The 20,421-nt window shown below is 41.9% G+C and overlaps 1 protein-coding gene across 2 annotated transcripts in view; it reads left to right on the top strand.

Moving 5' to 3' along the window:
* Atrnl1 (attractin like 1) overlaps positions 1-20,421 on the top strand; it is a 540,190-nt gene that overhangs the window by 14,526 nt on the left and 505,243 nt on the right. For both annotated transcript variants that reach the window (XM_032892246.1, XM_032892245.1), the window contains exons 2-5: positions 5,264-5,347; positions 6,416-6,529; positions 13,781-13,909; positions 17,554-17,762. In XM_032892246.1, coding sequence (XP_032748137.1) covers positions 5,264-5,347; positions 6,416-6,529; positions 13,781-13,909; positions 17,554-17,762 — 536 coding nt within the window. The remainder of the gene's footprint in view (positions 1-5,263; positions 5,348-6,415; positions 6,530-13,780; positions 13,910-17,553; positions 17,763-20,421) is intronic.

Raw genomic sequence — 20,421 nt, 5'->3', positions numbered from 1 at the left:
TTTTTTTTATAGCCAACTTTCATTAATTGATTAAACTGATTGACTTCACTTCTGGTGTTGCTTATTGCTATGGCAAGTAGCCACCTTGTTTAAGTCTGAAGTCATTTTGTTTTCAATCCTGACTTTTGAAATATAGTTGCTGCAGGCTCAGAAAGTCCAGAAAGTATGTGGTTCCAGGTCCTAAAGTCCATGTAATTAGTTAGACAGAACCTTCTAACGGTCACGGCTCCACTTTTCTTTTTTGTATTATTTTTAGCACATGATTGTGAGGGCCATGAAGTAAACCCATGGGGGGTCATGACCAGACACCGACTCATTTCATTAAGTATCAGAGAAGTCACTGACATTCATACTGTACCAGAGTGGCTCTTTCTCTAGAATATTGCTGTGCTTTTCATAGCAGTAAACTAATTCTACTGTCTTCAAAGAATTTACAGAGGATAGTGAGGGAGGAGGTAGTTGTGGTAGTGGAGGAGGAAGAGAAAGAAGAGGAAGAAGAGGAGGAACAGGAGGAGGAGGAAGAGAAAAAGGAGGAAGAGAAGGGGAGGAGGAAAGGAGGAGGAGGAAGAAGAGGAGGAGAAGGAAGGAGGAAGGAGAAGAGGAGGGGGAGGGGAGGAGGGGGAGGAGGAGGAGGGTGAATTGTGTGGAGGCCAGAGGGCTACTCTTTGGAGTTGATTCTCTCTTTCTACCACGTGGGTCCTGGGGATCAAATCAGGCTGTTTAGCCACAAGGCACCTTTATCTTGCCAAGCCCAATGTCACTGTCTTTATAATTGCCCTTGGGACTAAATTTCCTAAGCACCACTACAGATATCACGGAACGTTCTGCATTAGTGAGCACACCCATGTAACATGTACCTTCGGAAAGTTTGGAGACTGATAGAGAAGAATGGGCTGTCAGGCAGAGGTCTGCAGTCGGCCAACACGTGGACTGTGGGAGTTCAGTTCCACAGGGAAGTGCTTGGGACAAGGGAACTTGGCATCATCAATGCAGAGGCAGGGAAGCCAGAACATTCGTGTTCCCAAGATTAGACTGTCTGTGGGCTAACAGTTGTTCTTGAGAGGAGGTAGATTCATAATCAGGTCTCACCATTTACATGAACAAAGTGAGTCTCAGCTGCTCAAGGAGAGCCCTTCCACAAAGATTCAGAGACTCACTTAGAAATCAGACCAAATGTATGGAAATGTAAGAAAGTCTGAGAGAATGAGCACAGCACTGCCACTGTCAGCCATTGCACTAGGGTGTGCTTATCTTCAACTATTAAGATAGCAGCAAATTATTTTATAAAGTTGTGCTAAATTATTCCTGGGAGAATTTTTCCTATCTCTTTGCCCATATTTGACGTGGTCAGCATTTCACCTTTCTGTTGGGCGCCAAGAGGAAGGTATGTCATTGTTGGTTTATTCTGTAGCAGCCTGGTATTAATGTGCTTGGTTTTAATATATTTAGAAGAAGAATCATGGCTTTAACCAAAATTCATGTTAATGGTTAGAAGGATAAGAGAGAATGGGAACTCTGAAAGAATAGAAATAGGAGGGGCCCTTGTGGGGGGAGGGAGGGAGGAGGGAGGAGGAGGAGAGAGAGAGAGAGAGAGAGAGAGAGAGAGAGAGAGAGCACGAGCACGCCACAGCTAATCATCCTTCCTCACCTTCTGAAGTTGCTTGGTGGGCGTGGCCGAGGTTTAGTGAACACAAAGGTTATTGTGGGGGCTACGGTGAACTCACTCTGAGACTTGCTCTGAAATGTTTTATAGGAAGGTGTTTATGGGAGTGTCTCACGGTAAGGCTTTGCTTACAAAAGTGTCAGAGAGGAAGCTGGGAAAAGCTGTTGGTGGCTGGGTGCTGCTGGTCGTCATGCGTTGTGTAGTAATTTAGCGTTGGCCAAGCCACACAGGCTGCAGGAACCATGAAACTGGGAAGCAAAATCCTTTCCTCTCAAAGTCTCTTCCAGGGCACCCTGTGACCAAATCACGCCAGCTGACTGTAAAATTCCTTGCCATCTGGCAAAGGAAAAATGATTTGAAGGGTCTGGATTGATGTTAGCATAGTAGGCAAAGGGACCAATGGGAGGTGAGAAGGTACCAGATGGGTGCCTGGTACAGTGCACCCCATAGAGATTCAGCTTCCGAAGGGGCCTCTTGAACATATTTGAACTCCCCAGTAACAACCTGAATCACTGTGTTTACCTAAGAAGACACACTCCATACAGGTGAAGAGCCTTTTACCCTTTTCGCAAAGGCGCTGGATTGGCCATTGCTTGCATGGATTCTTTGTTCTTTCTCAGCCAGGCTGAGTGAGGGTCTAGCTGTAAAATTAGCTTCTGACTGCTTATATGCAAAATAGATATACGGAAAGAGTGATATGCACATACACACACTAGTACACACACATACACACACATGCACACACACACATACACTATACACACACGCATACACTATAAACACATGCACACACATGTACACACACAAGCACATGCATGCACATGCACACCACACATACATGCACACACAAACACACACACATGCACACACACCACACATACACGCACAAACATACATGCACACATACCACACATACATGCACAAACACACACATACACACGCAGTACACACTTATGGGCACACATACTCACACACATACCACACATATGTGCACACACATGCACACACACATGCACACACACCACACATACATGCACATACAAACACACACACACACACACACACACACACACACACACACACACACGCTGAAGCTGTGCCAACCTTTAAAAGAATACGTTTGTTCTGTTATGACTTTGTCCTTCTCTACCTACCCACTGGGATTTGCTTGGTGGAATGACCTGGCTCAAACACAGACCTCGATTTCTCAGTTATCCCGGTATAGTTGGGAAGTTACCTGCCATTTGTGCTTAATTTCTACTGGAACCTGTCCCTTAGAGTCTTGATTTTGATTATTGTATTTATTTCAGAAATATCCTACCATTACCTTTTTTTAAGTAAAAAAAAAACTTTAAAGGCTTTCGAGTTAATTATTCTCAACGTAGATATTTTTCCTTTTGAATTAGCATGTATTTTTGTAATGAATGCATCATCTGGTAGTCATGGAGCATTCTGGTTCAGTCCTGTTGCTTGTCGCTTCCTATTTTGTTATCTTGTTTTTTATGCCTAGTTATCTTTCAACAATCATACGTTTCACTTAAAAAAAAAAAAAACTACTGGTGGATGTAACTTGAGGCCTGGGATAAGGTTCTTAGCATCCTGTAAAGTCAGCTGTAAGCCTTGGAACTTTCTGTTGCCCGGATGACCCTTGCCGCTTGCTTTTGTGTTAATCGGGGTTTCTAGGGAACAGAGCTGATAGAATGAACAAGTATACATCTATCTGTTAGTAAAGCATTTATCAGAGTGGTCTTGGCTGTTTCCAGATGGGAAGGACAGTGCGTGAGATTGGGAATCTCACAGGCCTGGTCTCGTGCTGGAGTCCAAGGGAGGGCCTAGAGTTGGATCAGTGTTCGGTCCACATTGGGATCTTGAAGAAGTGGGTTCTGACACCAGAGAAGGAAAGGGTCGAGATACACGAGCTTGCCAGTGAGAGTGAGGGCCAAGAGCACAAATTTCCTTCCTCCAGAAAGTGCGGGCCGTTTAGGGTGGGTCTTCCACTTCAAATAATCCAGCCAAGAAGAGTCCCTCGCCGGTGCTTCAGGGACTTGGCCTTAGTCACTTCGGGATGTAGTTAGGTTGACAACCAAGATTAATCATCACAGCTCTGGCACACCATTACTCAAAGAACAAGTCATTGTTCCCACGTCAAAAGTATCATGTGGTGCACGACGTGTCTTCCTGCTGAGGGCATTGCTTCCCGTTTCTGCCCTCATCTTTCCTCAGGCTAGCCTAGCAAGCACACACTTTTTGGAGGGCAGTTTCTTTGAGATGGAGAAATCTCTAGCCTCAAAGCGGCTTTTTGTGCCTGTCTCCTCTCAAAGTATCCATGACATCTGGACTTTGGCTTGGTCACTAGATACAGCTGATCGGACTTGGACTATTTAAAAATTACTCCACTTTTAGAGTTGGTATGAGGGGTGTCTGTCTGAATTACCTCATCCACTAATAACATTGGAAGTGAAAAATTAGAGTGAGTTGATGAGCCTGTTAATAAGTTGTACTTTATTTTTCTCATCTGTAGTATGGACTTGCTAACTATTTTACAGGGTTTTTGAGGTGTTGAAATAAAGAAATAGGTTATCCACTTATAGTAGTATTTTATATATAGAAAATGTTTGTTATCTTTAGAACATAGGGGTTTATTTGCACCATTTTTTTCAAGCATAAATTTTCATTTTTATTACCAAAACCATTTGTAGGGATTGTGAGAGACATTAGCATTGACTGACTTGTCAACCTATTTTATTTCCTAATATTTTTAAGGCTCCATATATACATGGAAAACTTAATTTTATTTAAAAGTATATTATGGCCCTCATACCAGGGTATATATGTATGTCTGTTTATGAGACTGCAAGAAGCCGGTTATCTGTGAAGTATGTATGCATGTATACATATGAAGGCTACGTGAACATTTTAATTATGGACTCGGTGACTTGTCTAGAAGTTAGGTGCATCTAAATTTTTGTCCTTAATATTTTAAGATTCTGAAAAAAATTTTTAATTAAGTATAGATAGAAAAAAATACATTTTGATACACTTTTACTTTTAAAATGGGCAGAGCTTGGTTACAAATGTAAAGTAGTCAAGAAAAGTTGGTAAAAATGGGCATCGGACTCAAAGGATCTGACGGCTGCATAATCATTGTGGCGCACTGAAATCACGTGCTGTCGTCGCCCCACCATCACGTGCCACCGTCGCCCTCAATCACGTGCAGCTGTCCCCCCCAATCACGTGCTGCCGTCGCCCTAATCACGTGCTGCTCTTGCCCCCTGACGTAAGCCTATCCATCTGCGCCGTTCAGAGGCCATTCGATCATCCTTTCGCCAGAGCTCAATTTTGTCAACACAGAACACGTCAGTGAAATGTTCGGTCTTTCACTGACTTTCCTAGGATGTCAGTTGAAATGGCCGTGGTTCGCCCAATTTGAAGACATTTAGACGACTTCTTTATAGTTGTACGGACGTTTTCGATGGACAGTGTTGCATTTGTAACCTGTTAGGTCTCATTGTCTTGGCCTAATGCTTTGAGTGTTTCTCATACTGCACGCTTTAATGCTACTACCTTAAGGTAATTGTTTTCCTGATTTCCTTTTTTTAGGTTGACAGAACCTTCTGGATATTTAACAGATGGTCCAATTAACTATAAATATAAGACTAAGTGTACATGGCTAATTGAAGGCTAGTAAGTATGCGATTTCCGCTGGATACGTTGACTTTTATCCTGAGATGCGAAAGCAAATGTCTGATGCGAACGTGTCGGGTGCATGTTTTATTCCTTGCTTATTATTGAAGCATATGCATAATTTTTAAGAAGTTTGAAAATGTAAACCCTAGTGCCTTCCAGTAATGCTATAATAGATAAATATATATTGTGTTTTCGAATTACGTTTCTGGCAGGACCAAACACCTTAGGCCTCGTGGCTTTTGAGAAACACCGTGTTAGGAAGTTTACACATTCTGCAGAAGGCATAAAAGTATTCCATGCTGGCTTATGCCACAATATAAAAATATTTTCAGCATTTTAATTCTGATAGTCTTTTCAAGAGACTGTATTGTGTCAAAGACCCTTTAAGAATATTTTCCTAACGTTTAGTAGAAGGGTTAATTATTAAGTCGGGCACTTTTCACTGTGAGGAGTTCTCGCTACTAAAGCTTTATTATGAATTGGTGGGAATTCTTTGGTACTATTTAATGATCTTTAGACTGTATTTGGAAAGCCATGCTTTTCGGATTACTTTAAAAGTCTCTTCAGGACCACAGGAGCTCTTTCTGCTCCTTACTGGTCGTCTTACTTCTCCTTGGCCTGTATCACTATTGAGGAAAAAAAGAATCCAAAAGAACATTATGTTGCCACTGTATCAAAGGTTCTGTATCAATGGGATTCGTTGCTTCTGCATGTTGAATTTTTGTAACCAACTTTATTCAAGTATAACTTGACGTGATAGGATGTATTCATGCTAGCATATAATTTAGTATGGTTTCAGTAAAAAAAAATACACTAAGTATATAACTTCTGCCTTAAGTATATAACATCTGACTTTTATTGCTGACTGAATTCTTAAGAAAAAGATGTGTGTATTTTGAAACCTGTACCTTAACAGCCTATCGGTTTTATTTCCTAGTGATCTAACGATGCGTAGGAAAATACCCGAAATAGATTTTAAATAAAACTGCTACGTCTTATTCTAAAAATGCTATATTTTGCATATTATACACGAATTTAAAGATACTTTATTTTTTTTTCTTTCAGCCCAAATGCAGTGCTGAGGTTAAGATTCAATCACTTTGCTACAGAGTGCAGCTGGGATCACATGTACGTGTATGATGGAGACTCAATATATGCGCCTTTAGTGGCTGTACTTAGGTGAGTAGTTCTGATTACCCGACGACTCCTGACAGCTGTAGGAATGTAAACAGCTGTGCGATCTTTTTATTTGACGTCACCCCCATTGCCCTGTACTCAGATTTATGGTGGTGGCTGATGACTGTTATAATAAACAAATACCCTCAGTATACTCGGACTCAACCTAAGTGTGAGCACAGCAATGCCAATATGACGGATGGATAAAAATCTACACCACAGGAGCTCTAGACTTCTTTATAAATACCTTTTATTCCTGCTGCATTTAGTCTTTTCCTTTAAGTTGGTTTAAATATGTTTCCTTAAGTCTGCTTAGTGCTATTTGGGCGAGTTCAGGCTGACACGTGAGCCAAGATCTGTATTTTTCATAGTTGTCTTTCTGTGTTAGTGAACTGAGGAGATCTTAAGTTCTGAAAACAAGGATTACGTCATGCTTGGCATAAAGGTTTAGTAAAGGAGGTGTTTCTGTAATAAACGCAATTTTGGGAAACTTAAGTTACTTAGTATTTTATAAGGAGTCAGATGAATCAGGACATTAATTTTGAATTCATAGCATTTTAACATCAATTTAAACTTTTAAACAATTCTATATTGTTGGCAAGGTGTGAGTAGGCAGGAAATACATGACATATAGAAAAAGTATGAACACGTAGGTTTTGTATTCAATTTAGCCAGCATGGTTGCTGGCACATCGCCTGTTAGGTTAGCACACCATATCTCTCACGTTTCATCAGTGTTGAAAACCTGATCGCAGATTGAAGCTTGTTGTTTCCACAGTGATTTTAATTAGAAACAGTCTTTTCACTGGCTTGCAAATATTTTATTTCATCAGTAACTTGAAATAACGTTGGACAAACACTCAAGGGCTGGTATTTCCATTTTACCTTATGGTTCTATAATTCATGACCTTAAGAGTGAGCCTAGACTAAGTAGTTTTGGTATTTATTCTGTGATGCTTCTGTAAATATTTTTAGAACTCCTTAAAAAAGATCTGCCTATCTATCACCTATCTATCCATCTATCTATCGATTTTGTGTGTGGTGTGTGTGTGTGTGTGTGTGTGTGTCATGCGTGTGTACGCACAGGAGCATGTGCATGTAGAGGCCAGAAGAGAGGGTGTTAGAGCCCCTGGAGCGGCTGTTGTGGTTCATCTCAAATGCATTCTGGGAACTAATTTCTGATCCTCTGCAGGAACAGTGAACACTCTCAGCCGTTGAGTTCTTGCCCATCAGAACTTCCGTCTTCAGTCTCTTGAACATTAGGAAAAGCCAAGTTAGACACCAGACAAAGATGTGATAGACCCATGGGGGTAGTTACAGTCTCAGAAAACTCATTATATAAGACAGTGGGCTCGCATATTTATTTGGACAGCACACCATTTTACTACCATTAATTTTATGGAATTGTTGACCATTACTTAGTTTTTCATTCATCCAGTGACTTTATATTCATTTATCGAATCTTAACAAACTCTTTCCTGTTGCTAAAGGAGTCTTTCCTGGTGGGTTTAGTCTGTAAAGACGGCACTGTAGGCGCTCCTTTACCAAGCTTCCTGTTACCTATTGTGAGTGTGCTGGTTGCTTTTATGTCAGCTTGGTACAGACTGTGGTCATCTGAGAGGAGGGCCCTCGGTTGGGAAGGTGCCTCCGTAAGGTTGGGCTGTAGACTAGCCTGTAGGATATTTAACTTGTGATCGACATGGGAGGGCCCGTTTTGTAGCTGATAGCATTGTTGGGCTGGTGGTCCCGGGTTCTGTAAGAAAGCAGGTCCAGTAAGACATGAGGAGTAAGCCAGTAAGCAGCAGCTCCCCTCCATGACCCCTGCAGCAGCGCCCACCCCCAGGTTCCTGCCCTGTGTGAGTCCCTGCATTGCTTCCCACAGAGGGCCATGATTCAGAATGTCTAAGCCCAATAAACCTTGTCCTTAAAGTTATTCAGACAGCGAGGACATGGGAAAATTTATTGAATATCTACTTGATGCGAAGCCAGTGTAGATGCCTTCTAAACCTGCCAGAAACCTGGGTGACATACTGTTATCCTGCACATTACAGCTGAGGAAATTGAGACTCAGAGAAACCATTTACTTCTAGTTAGTTGATAAACCAGGATTAGGGTTTCATCCTCAATTCAAAAGCACATACTGCTCAGTTTTACTTTGCTAAGAAGAAGCATTTAATTAGAATTATAATACTATATTTTTTTTTTACTCAGCCATCTACGTGGGTAATTATTCCATTTAATAACCTACTCAAATACCAGAGAGTGTCAGAAGCCTGGAGGATGTGGTGAGGAACACGGCAAAGGTCCCTGATGACTTCAGACACCAAGGCTACAGGAAGGGCATCAGACCTGTCCTCACTATAGACACCAGTTGGGAAGCTGGGGGATCCCTGTCTTTCTTTCTCTCTTTTTGGCCCTAAATTCAGCTAGCCGGTGCTTCCTAATTGTTGATAATCTTCAAGAGTGGTTCACAGAACTCAGCAATGTGCTGTATTTGCGGATAAAGTTTTTATTATATTAAAAGTAGAAGTTGAAAGCGTCCTAAAAAGAGGGTGACTTAGGGTTTTACTGCTGTGAAGAAACACCGTGACCAAACCAACTCTTATAAGGACAACATTTAATTGGGGCTGGCTTACAGGTTCAGAGGTTCAGTCCACTATCATCAAGGCGGGAACATGGCAGCATCCAGGCAGGCATGGTGCAGGAGGAGCTGAGAACTCTACGTCTTCATCTGAAGGCCACTAGCAGAAGACTGACTTCCAGGCAGCTAGGCTGAGAGACATAAACAACACACTTACTCCAGCAGCGCCACACCTCCCAATAGTGCCACTCCCAGGGCCAAGCACACACACGCCATCAGAGAGAGGCACAGAATGAGCTTGGGGAGGATGGCAAACTTCAAGGGTTGTGCCCTTAGGATGTGTCCACCTCGAGCGTCAGTGCTTGCTACACTTGGAGGCTCCCCCGAGTTTCAGGTGTCAGGAGTTGGTTTGCGGAGTAGACTTGGCGGGTTGAATCATTGACCATGAGGCGGCTGAATGCAAATCTTTATTCTGCCCTCCAGTGTTAAGTCAGGTTCATCCCAGATGATGTCAGCTCTTTAATCCCATTGTGACTTTAGTTCGAGTGACCGTCCGAAACTTGAAACGTAACTTTAGTTCCCGCTATGACAGGACCCATTGACAGAGACTGTCAGGACCTAACTGTAAGTTAGTGAAGACAGTTTGTCACTTGAGAAATTTTAGGAATTTGAAGGTCATATGTGGAAATCTGGCAGCAAAAGCTGCCCCTACTTTTTTTTTTTTTAACTACACAATTCTTATCTGTGAAAACAAATTTCTCATACATATTAGGTATAGTCCTACAGTGAAAGAGGAACATATCATTTCTGACGCTTAACTAATTGTCATGGTGAACTTGGTCATGAGTAGTAGAGTAGGAGGCTGAACATAGTTCCAGATAGAACATTCGAGGGAGGGGAAAACACGTAGGTACAATGACGTACAGACAGTAAGAAAACGTAAAGTAACCTTAGGTAGCTTCAGCATAGGCTCTACCCAGGCCGTGAGTCTTGAGTAAGCTGTGCAGTAGTAATGTCTGCCAAGCGCTGACTGTGCACAGAGAGGGTTTATGCTGTCGGCTCATCGAGTTCTTACATTGCGCCCCTACCACTATGCAAATGGGACTTGATGCACTGAAAAGGTTATGTGAGTTGCCCCGAATTTTTCCCTGGTAAGTGGTAGAGTCAGAGTGAGTCCACGTAATGTAATTCTTGACCTTGATTCTCCAGTCGCTGAAACAATGATTCATTCCTGATACACCATCCTTGAGAAATTAGACTTCATTCCGTCAGTGAGACATTGTCACAGACAAAAACTGTTTGAAGTTGAGAAGTATTGTTTCTAACACCTACCCCATTCTGTCTGGTGCTGGGCAAACTTGTGTTGGATGTTGAGTTTGGAAAAAGTTGTACGTAGCAACAAACTAGGTCTGCATAGATGTGTTCCTGCAGGAAGTAACTGAGGCCCCAGCAGCTCCCCTTCCACTTAAAGCAAGCATTGAGATTGCTCAGACCTAAGGTGCAGGACAATCTGTGGAGGGCCTGACACACAGCAGTTCTCTTTTCCTGCCTCTAATTGTTGGGGTCCTAATTCAAAGTAAGGACCTGAGCTCTGGAAAAATCTTGACATCCCTCTAGGCCTTAAAAATCTGGTTTTCAAGTGTGAAGACAGAGGAATGGGCTGTGTGTGACCTGGGCTCACCCTTCGGTGTTAGGTCTGTATTACTTTAAGGAGAACCTTTTTTGTTTTATAGGGTTGGTTTACTCTGTGGTTTGCATTATCACGTGGATTTGTCCAGATTGTCTGGCATGTTGTATAATAGATGGAAATCCCTTTTCACTTATTGCTTAAAAAAGATTTATTTTTGAAAATGTTTGTGTGTGTGTGTGTGTGTGTGTGTGTGTGTGTGTGTGTATATATATATATATATATATATATATATATATATATATATATAATATGTGTATGTCTATATCTATGTATATCTGCCTGCCTGTGGATTAGCGTGTAGGCCTATGGATTTCTGCCTAAGGGGTCTGGTCTGCTCCATCTGGGGCGTCAAGTGGCCTTGAGCTGCTTATGTGGGTGCTGGGAAGCAACCTTGAGTCTTCTGCAAGCGTGGCAGCTGCCCCTAACCGCCGAGCCATCCGTCCACACCCTCATTTGGTGCTTTTGAGCTGTTTATAAGTCAGCAAGCAAACAAATACGGTTTTCATCTTTTTCAGAGAGCTCTCAAAGATGTTTTAAAGTCTTAGGAATATACTTTTTTCTTTTCTTTTTTTGTCATTGTACTTGTTATGATTTTGTTTTCTGGCTACAACTGCCAAGGACTAGCCTCAGCCTGGAGAGGAATTCCGAGAGAAGGGGTGTTTATGATGAAACAAATGACTTGAAGTCAAATTGTTCAAGTGGATGACCAGTGTTTTGCCCGAGATAGCTTTCCAGGCTGCTCTCTCCTCTCTGTATTCTGCCCAAGACAGCTTTCTCTTGCTATTCTAAAAGCTCTGGGTAGTTCATCTCTTGCAGACCAAAAGGCTAGACTTATTTTTCATATCAATCCAGTCTTTACTCCAGCTTCCCTTTTGACTGTCCCATGGTCCAGCATCCCGTGGCCCCAGCCCCCTTGGTTCTTAGGAAGAGACAGCAAGCAGAAGAACATACAATCAGATAGCTGGGTGAGACCCCACCTCGGAATTACCATTCTGAGCCCTTCCTGACCTAAATTCACTCTGTCCGAGGCTGACCTTGAGCTCAGGAATGTGCTTGCATTTTTATCCGCCTGCCTCAGTATCTTTCTGACAAGCTGACTCACAGTGCATCCGCCTCTGTCCCTTCAGATCTGTAAAGCTCTGTAGAAAATTCATATCACATCCTTACATTTTTTTGTATGTGAGAAGTTATATGTTTTTTGTACTCATGGTTTCAGTATTCTTTCCCACAGCCTTAAGGTCTCAGTGTTTACCATTTTGCTAAATACAAACACACCTTCAGCCTTCCGGACTCGTGCTGTCTCTGATTATCACAGAGTCATTAACCTTGGCAGAGAGGACATCCCTTGAAGGAGGAACATGAAAATATGCCCACTATTATACAAACAATCCTTACACCCACGGCAACCATCAGCACTTGTGGAGGCCCTGGCTCTGTTCCAGGGTCAGGAAACCATGTCCCTGGACTTGGTACAAAACCTCCTGAGGAGCTGTGCCTGGGCACCAGTGACAACACAGAGATGATTTTGTACAAGTCCATCTTAGAGAGTCAATGAGTCTGTTGGTGTTAGCTGCAGGAACGTGGGTGAAAGTCACTTGGAGCCTATGGGTCACTTACAGGGTATGTAGTCCCACCCCTGAGAACCCCTCGCACGGTGGATAAGAGACCAAAGCTGCATCCTCCGATCTCCTTGCCCAACATGCAGACAACTGAACTAGTTCCCAAGCTTCTCCAGCCTTTCCTTCTGAGCTCCTGAGCCCCCTGTGTCAGTGGCTTCCTGAGTCTTCCCAGCCTGCACTGTCCCCCCAGGAGGGAGCTTTGTTTGTTTTTTTCTTAATTTGGAGGAAATAGCTATTAAAAAACAAAAACCCATCACTTCCTCTGACTTGTACGTTCTTTTCTCTCCCTCTGTGTTTCCTCAGCCTCAGAGGGGTGAAGAGAAGTTAGTTTATGTCTCCTTTTACAAGTTATATGACAGATGTAATTCCACTGCTGTGGGAAACACATGTGTATGTAAAGCTAAGACTGGCGTTATAGAAATCACACTCCGTCGACAGCCTTCCTTTAAAGCCTGTCCTCCTTACCATCATACGTGGAAGATATAATAAAATCAGGCGTTGTTTACTCTTTTAATTTGTATTTGAATGTAATTGGATCTCACTTTTATGTCAAAGGTGATTTGTTTGAGGGAATTCAGTTCCCAGTGATACTTAGATAGTACTTTAACTTTGGCAAAAATTTACTGCTTTAAGAAATAAAAACCGGTGGGGTTGGGGATTTAGCTCAGTGGTAAAGAGCACTTGCCTAGCAAGCGCAAGGCCCTGGGTTCGGTCCCCAGCTCCGGAAAAAAAAAAGAACCAAAAAAAAAATGTACGATTTTAAGTAGATTTCATTGTAATCACGCAAGCAGGTCCAGAATATTTCTTCTGGCTTTGTTACTGTTTGGTCAGAGCGGAAGAAAAAAGCTACTTTTTTTCAACTACTTGCTACAATGTTAAGGCGGCTTACAATGAAGCCTTAGGGGTGGGTTAAGTCAGGAGCTGCTGTGTAGCCTTTGTCACGGGATTGGGAAAGAATGAAAAAGAGAGATGGGACATTTCAATCCAAAGAGGGTTAGAAGAGGAGGATGAGCAGTGGGAGGAGGAGGAGAGGAAGAGGAGGAAGATTGGGAGGCAGAGGATCAGGAGGCAAAGGGAGGAGGAGCAGCTGCAGCAGCAGGCTGCAGCTCAGGAGCAGGAGGAGGAGGAGGAGAAGAGGGGGAGGCGAGGGGGAGGCGGGGAGGCGGTGAGGCGGCTGGAAAGTGTGTGTTACCTTGTTATCAGCAGTAAACCCGGTGGTGTAGAAATATGTAAACTTGGTATTTGTTCTCCTGCTAGTTTTCCCTTCTAACATGCATTCGCTCTGAACCGGATAATGTTTTTGAGTGTATTTTCAGTGTACAGTCACAGTGGATCCCCACATTTCTCATTTCTGATCTTCTTTAGTGGCCTGATCGTTCCTGAAGTGAGGGGTAATGAGACGGTGCCTGAGGTTGTCACGACGTCTGGCTACGCGCTGCTCCACTTTTTCAGCGATGCTGCATATAACCTAACAGGCTTCAACATTTTTTATTCGTAAGTATTTGTTCAGTTTCACCTAGAGAAACATACTTGACATAATGAATGTCCTATATGCATGAAATAGGTGGGTGTACCAAATTTCACCTTACATAGGATCTTTTTCTACGTGACCTGATATATTAGCAGTATGTCAGGGATTGTCCTCTAAGTCTGATTTTAGGTTAGTTGTCAAGTCCAGAATGTTCTCTGGCAATCTGTGAGGCTGAAATGCTAATTACAAATTTAAGATTGTTTAAGTAAATGACTAAATAAAGCAGCCCTAGAGTGGTTTACACATATAGCAACACGTATGTGGGATCGCATGGAGCCCTAATCCGCCATTTTGTGCTCCTAAGTAGTTTACTTGTAGCTTGAAGAGGCCTGAGGGAATTAAGGTCTGACAGTCCCTCCGTTCAGGGACATCCTAGGGGCTATAGCTACATTGTGAAATTCCATCTCTTTTACAACAGTTTCACCATGAGGGGAATTGTTTTCTCCTGTTACTTTGTAAAAATTGAGGCAGGGAGATCAGCTACTTAGCTGTACTGCTCTTTCTATTAAAATAAGAACGGTGATCATTGAAAATCTGTTGTTTGTCTGACACTTTGTACAAAGCTTGGGACCTGTGGAGTTCTTTGAAATTGTGACTGTTACCTCTTTATAAGCGGGGGTGGGGGTGGATATCAACAGTTAATACATCTAGGGTTAGGACTTTCTGGTTGGGACATTGGTACTCAGTTTTGTTGCTTGTCTTAGATCTGTTTGAACTGTTCTTGTGGTCTTCATTTAATTTTGACAGGTCTCCAGAAGTTTACCTGTTTCTTCCAGATTTCCAGTTTATTAGACTATAGGTTTTCAGACAAGCTCCAGTGATCCATTGGGCATCATTTGTGTCTATTGAACCTCTTTCCCTGCTACCTCTAACTTTATTAGTTTGTTTCTTCTGTCTTTATTTGGTTAAGAGTTTGTCAGTCTCGCTCATGTCTTTGAAGAACCCACCCTGTTCTGTTCATTCTTTTTGTTGTTCCTTTCTGGTCCGTTAGTTTTTTTCCTTGAGGTGGTCCTGTTTCTTTTTTTAGACCTCATGTTCCACCATTAAGTTTTTAAATAAAGATTTCTGTGATTTTAATCAATGATATTTATAACAATAAATTTATCTCTGATAACCATTTTCATTTTAGTGCCTAGGTCCTGGCGTACTGAATTTTCATTTTGATTTGATTGTAAGCTTTAAAATTTATTCTGGAATGTGTTTCTCAGCCTCTATGAATTTGTATATTTTCATTATTTTGTTGGTTTCTATTCATCCCGTTGTGATCAGAGAGACTGTAAGAAATTGTTCTGTTTGCTGGTATTTGTTAAGACTTGCCTTGTGTTCTACAGTGTGTTCCATTCTAGAGAACCTTCCCATGGCTGCTGAGGAGGAAGTGTGGGCAGTGTTTGAGCTGGGGCAGCATCACTGTCTGTTAAGTTGTTTGGTGTGTAGCATCCTTAAGTCTGATAAGTCTTTGTTGGACTTCTGTCTGGGTGACCTGTGTTGTTGAGTGAGGTGTTGGCATCGCAAGTTGTTCCTGTGCTGATGTCAGTCTATGTCTTTACATGAGACTGGATTTGCTTCTTGATATAATAACACAGTCTCGATGAATTATTACCCTAGTCAATTTGGAAATTACCTTTTTCCTCTTCCGACCAATTTTGGGTTGAAGTCTATATCATCAGATGTTGTGAGTTCTACACGTCAGCATGTGGTTTCTTTACGGATCTTCCTTCGTGCGGGCTCAGTGCTCATGGGGTCTTTTAACTTCTGTTCATCCTGAAGAGTTTCTGTCTTCTTCAGTTAGGATGGACAGTTTTGCTGAGTTGGTAGATCCTGTCTCTGTGTGACTGTGCAGGTCTTGTGAGGTCCGTGTGATCCTGATGCGTTTCTGTCTATGTGACTTGATGCTTTCCCCAGACAGCTTCAGTATCCTTTGTTTGGTGCACTCAGTACTTTCCCTGCATGCTTAGTACTTTTTCTGCATGCTCACTACTTTTCCTGCATGCTTAGTACTTTTCCTGTATGCATAGTACTTTTTCTGCATGCTCACTACTTTTCCTGCATGCTTAGTACTTTTCCTGCATGCTTAGTACTTTTCCTGCATGCTTAGTACTTTGCCTGTGTATGAGATGAGGGCTTCTTCTCTGGTTCTGGTGTGCTTTGTGCCTTCTGTAGCTGATAGTCATCTTCCTCCTATATTTGGGAATTTTTCTGCTATAGTTTTGATAAGTGTGTTTCCTGTGCTTTTAGTTTGTACTTTTTATGACCATGATCTGGAAGCTTTGTCTGAAAGTGGTGGCTCACAGGTCTTGCGTGCTCTGTTTGTAGGTGCTTTATGATTTTATGAATGTTTGATGTCAGCCACCTCATCCTTAAGCCCCGATGCTCTGGAACTCTACCCGATCTATTGGCAAGGCTCTCCTACTTCCCCAGGTCTTTCTATTTGGCTTATCGAGGTTTTCATTCCACAATGTATCCAATATTCATGTTCCAATATTTTCACCTCTTTGCTGAAATCTTACGTTGGTTTCATATTTTGTTCAGTTATTTGTAGCTTCTGAATTTATTCAGGAGTTGGTTTATCCTTTGATTTTGTTCAGCATATTTATTTCTACCTAAAGTATTTTATATTAATTTCATTTATGCATATGGGTATTGTGTGTGTGTGTGTGTGTGTGTGTGTGTGTGTGTTTGTGTATCACATGCATGCCTGGTGTCTGTAGAGGCCAGAAAAAGATGTTGGATCTCCTAGAACTGGAGTTACAGACAGTTGTGAGCCACTGTGTGGGTGCTGGATTTTGAACCTGCGTGCCCTAGAAGACTAGCCTTTCTTCTCAATCACCAAGCCATCTCCCTAGTCCCTTACCCTGTTTAATTTCATTAAAAACCTTTTATATCTGGAAGTCCAGGGTTGAAGTATTGAGAGGTGATCTCAGATGCTTTTAGAGAAATGACCAGAGTCATTTGTCAATTTTTTCTTCTTTTCTTCAATACGATAGAAATTGCTAATGAGAAAAATTTTCCGCCAAGAATAAAGTATTTGAAACACGTTTGAATCAGCAGTTTATTGTGGGCTCTTTTCCTTCTATAATGTATCCAGATGTGTACACAGCGGAAATAAATGTATAGCAGAATGTCAGCAGCTGAGGGCTTTAAAACACAAGGTATTAGAACTAAGTTAGTTCTTGGTTCTCTTTAAGTTTCAGGAGTTCAAAACGTCTCTTCTTAACATATACACTCAGAATATTAACTTATTTCTTGAAACTGTACAGTTGCTTCAGAAGTTGGGGTTGGTAGTCCTTGAATTTGGAGTTTCGTTAGCAGATGACATCTAGTGAATGAACCAAGACCCATAGCAAGTCAGTAACAGTAGATGCGAGGTGTGGAAGCTGTGGAAGATAGCTGCTACCCAGGAGGCTGAGGCAGCCTGGACTACAGACTGAGACCCAGTCTTTAAAAACAGGGAATAGAGCAAAGAACTGGAGCCACATTGTGAAATTTTGTTAAATTAATGAACACAAAAGAGAGAACACGGTCTACAAAAATGCCCCAAAATTCATTTTAAATTTTCTTGAATATGCATTCATGAATGGTATTTCAGCCTATGAATTATGTTTTGCAGAATCAATTCTTGTCCTAACAATTGCTCTGGTCATGGAAAATGTACAACTAGTGTCTCTGTTGCAAGTCAAGTGTATTGTGAATGCGACAAATACTGGAAAGGGGAAGCATGCGACATTCCTTACTGTAAAGCCAATTGTGGGAGCCCAGATCATGGCTACTGTGACCTAACGGGAGAAAAACTCTGTGTCTGCAACGATAGTTGGCAAGGTAAGCTTGCGCGGCGTGGGGCTGGCGCTGGGGCTGGCGCTGGGCTGGCGCTGGGCTGGCGCTGGGCTGGCGGGGCTGGGCTGGCGCTGGGCGGGGCTGGCGCGGGCTGGCGCTGGGCTGGCGGTTGCAATGCTACATGCATTGTTTTAGTTTGCACACTCAAGTCTCATGTGTTTTTGTTCTTTTGGCGTTTTGTGGGGGAATATGTTTAGGTTAACAGTTAAGTTCTTAGTTATCTGCATTTTCATAAAAAGATTGGGAAAGACCTGTCTACGTGCTGTTTTAGGGATTAAGTGAAGTTACACGTTAAACTCAAAATTGGAGGCATCTGATCATCGTAATCTTCTATAATCTTTTTGTTGACTCCTCAGAGACTGGATGACTTCACCCGACTTACTGTGTGGTGTATTCAAACTTACCTCATAATTGGTTACATTCTGTACTGCAAAAATAAATTCAGTTTTACAGGTGTAGGAGCATCTAAAATGTATTTCTTAGGAAAGGCTGACCCCTTGTGGCTACTTTTAAAAAGGACAGAGACTATTTCGATAAATAAAAGTTTATTTAGCTGCTTGTTGTAAAAGTCAGATTCCTCGAAAAGAATTCCAAAATCTTCTGTCTGTCATTAAAGATTAGCTTTAAACCACAGTGAAAAGTTTTGGGTTTCTTAGTCATCTGTAGTCATATATTTGTCATTGTGGAGTTAAAGGATAAAAGGTAGCTGAAATTATCAGGTTGAATTTGCTGAATACGTTTGCAGAGAATTGTCTGTGTTAATGTCTACTTTTTGACAGAGGGAACTTTGATGCACACATCACACAATTCTGAGGCATGTTAAACACAGGATTTTATTATTGCTAATATATTACTTATGGTTATGACAGGTGCAAATTTTCAAGTGTTTATTCGTGGTGGGGCTGTATATTTTTAAGTAGTTAATCACTTGCGAATTTTGTGTTCTCAGAAAGTGCTTTGAGTCTTTTTCCACTTTAAAGTTTTAAACTAAAATATTTTCACTTTCCATAGTGGTAGTTTCATGTAAATAGCAGCTTAAGTTCAGCCAGGGAAGTAAAACATACAGTGCTTTTCACACGAGACTCATCTCGTTCTGTGACTCAGAATAACAAATCTCCCCCCCCCGCAGCATCGCTCCCCTCATCAACATTTGCCAGAATGGTCCGTCTCTTAAAACTGGCAAATCTACACCAACAGATCACTGTTACACAAAGTCATAGTTTATATTAGAGTTGTATTGGTTAAAGGTCCCATGGCCTCCACCCACCTCACAGTGTAACCCTGACTGGAAACTCCCTGTACTCACTGCTCCTTCCCTCAGCTGTTGGCAGCCAGCGACCTTCTTCCTGTCTCTGCAGTTTTGGTGTGCTCTGAGAAGTGTACCAGTATGCAGTTTTGTAGTGCATAAATTAAGATGAATGCGCTCTCCCTAAATGGAAACAATCCTTAATCCTGGTTGTACACGTGTGGTCTTTTGTTGATGGAAACATTGTTCTGTGATGCATAACCATAGCAGAAACTATGTAGCAAGTAGTGTTAATGAGTAGCTTCTTTGACTGGCACCCTGCGCATTCTGCCTTAAAGTTTCTCTCCTGTGTTCCAGTGATTTACAGCTCATTTCTTTTTAGCATGAGCAGTGTCCATTGTGTGGATTCACTCCAGTTTCTCTGTTGATTTATTAGGACCTCTTGGTTGCTTCTGATATTTTCATATAACATAATTTGTCTATTTATCTTTTGGAACGGGACTCACAATGTAGCTCAGGCTGACCTGGAACTAACTCATCATGAAGTCCAGTCTCGGCTCAAAATCGTGGTCATCTATCACAGACCCTTGAATGAATAGAATTTTTAAAATAGTAAGTCAAGTTAGGAAAAAGATGTTTTGGAAAACATTTATCCCTTAAGTTTATTTGTAACAATTGGCTAAAGAAAATATTTTTTTAAACTAAATAAAAATCAAAACACAACAAATTTGTTTTATGTTCATGTGTAAAGAGTAATAAATTTCACAGACGTTCAGCAAATCCCTCAATCCTAGTAGCTCTCAGTTTTCCCCTTTGTGTGACGTTCTGAATCGTTGGGCTTTTGTTAGAGCAACATAAATAGTTCAAACTTAAGTGACAGAAGGGAAGTTGTTGTGTCCTTTGGAAGAGACCAGTGTCTTGCCAGCATTGATTACTTCCTTTTGCAAATAGAGCCCACTAAGCTTTAGACCTGCACATGGCCTGGCAGTTACATACCGCATTTCTTGTCTAACCTTACAGCCAGCGTGGATACCACAGCCAGTGGAATGTGCAAAGGAGTGTTATGTGCATGTTCTAGCTCATGCTGACACTTCTCTGGCAAATGCTGACTGACAGCTAGAGTAACCAAGCACTCACCGCCCACTCAGCAGTTCTGGAGGTTGGATGTCTTAGATTAGAAATGAGAAAAATCTGTTCTGGGGAGGACTGTCTTTTCGGCCTACAGATAGTTGCCTTCTTGCTGATTTTTCCTCTGGCAGAGCTATGGCAAGAACACACACACACGTGTGTGTGTGTGTGTGTGTGTGTGTGTGTCCCAAACACTTCCTCATCCATCACATTGGGGTGAGGGCTCACATGTAGGAATTTTGGTAAAGACAAACTTCCAGTCTGTAACCT

The sequence above is a fragment of the Rattus rattus genome, chromosome 2, assembly GCF_011064425.1.
Source record: "Rattus rattus isolate New Zealand chromosome 2, Rrattus_CSIRO_v1, whole genome shotgun sequence".
NCBI lineage: Eukaryota > Metazoa > Chordata > Mammalia > Rodentia > Muridae > Rattus > Rattus rattus.
The sequence above is the reverse complement of the archived record's forward strand: the minus strand, read 5'-3'. Positions and strand labels throughout refer to the sequence as shown.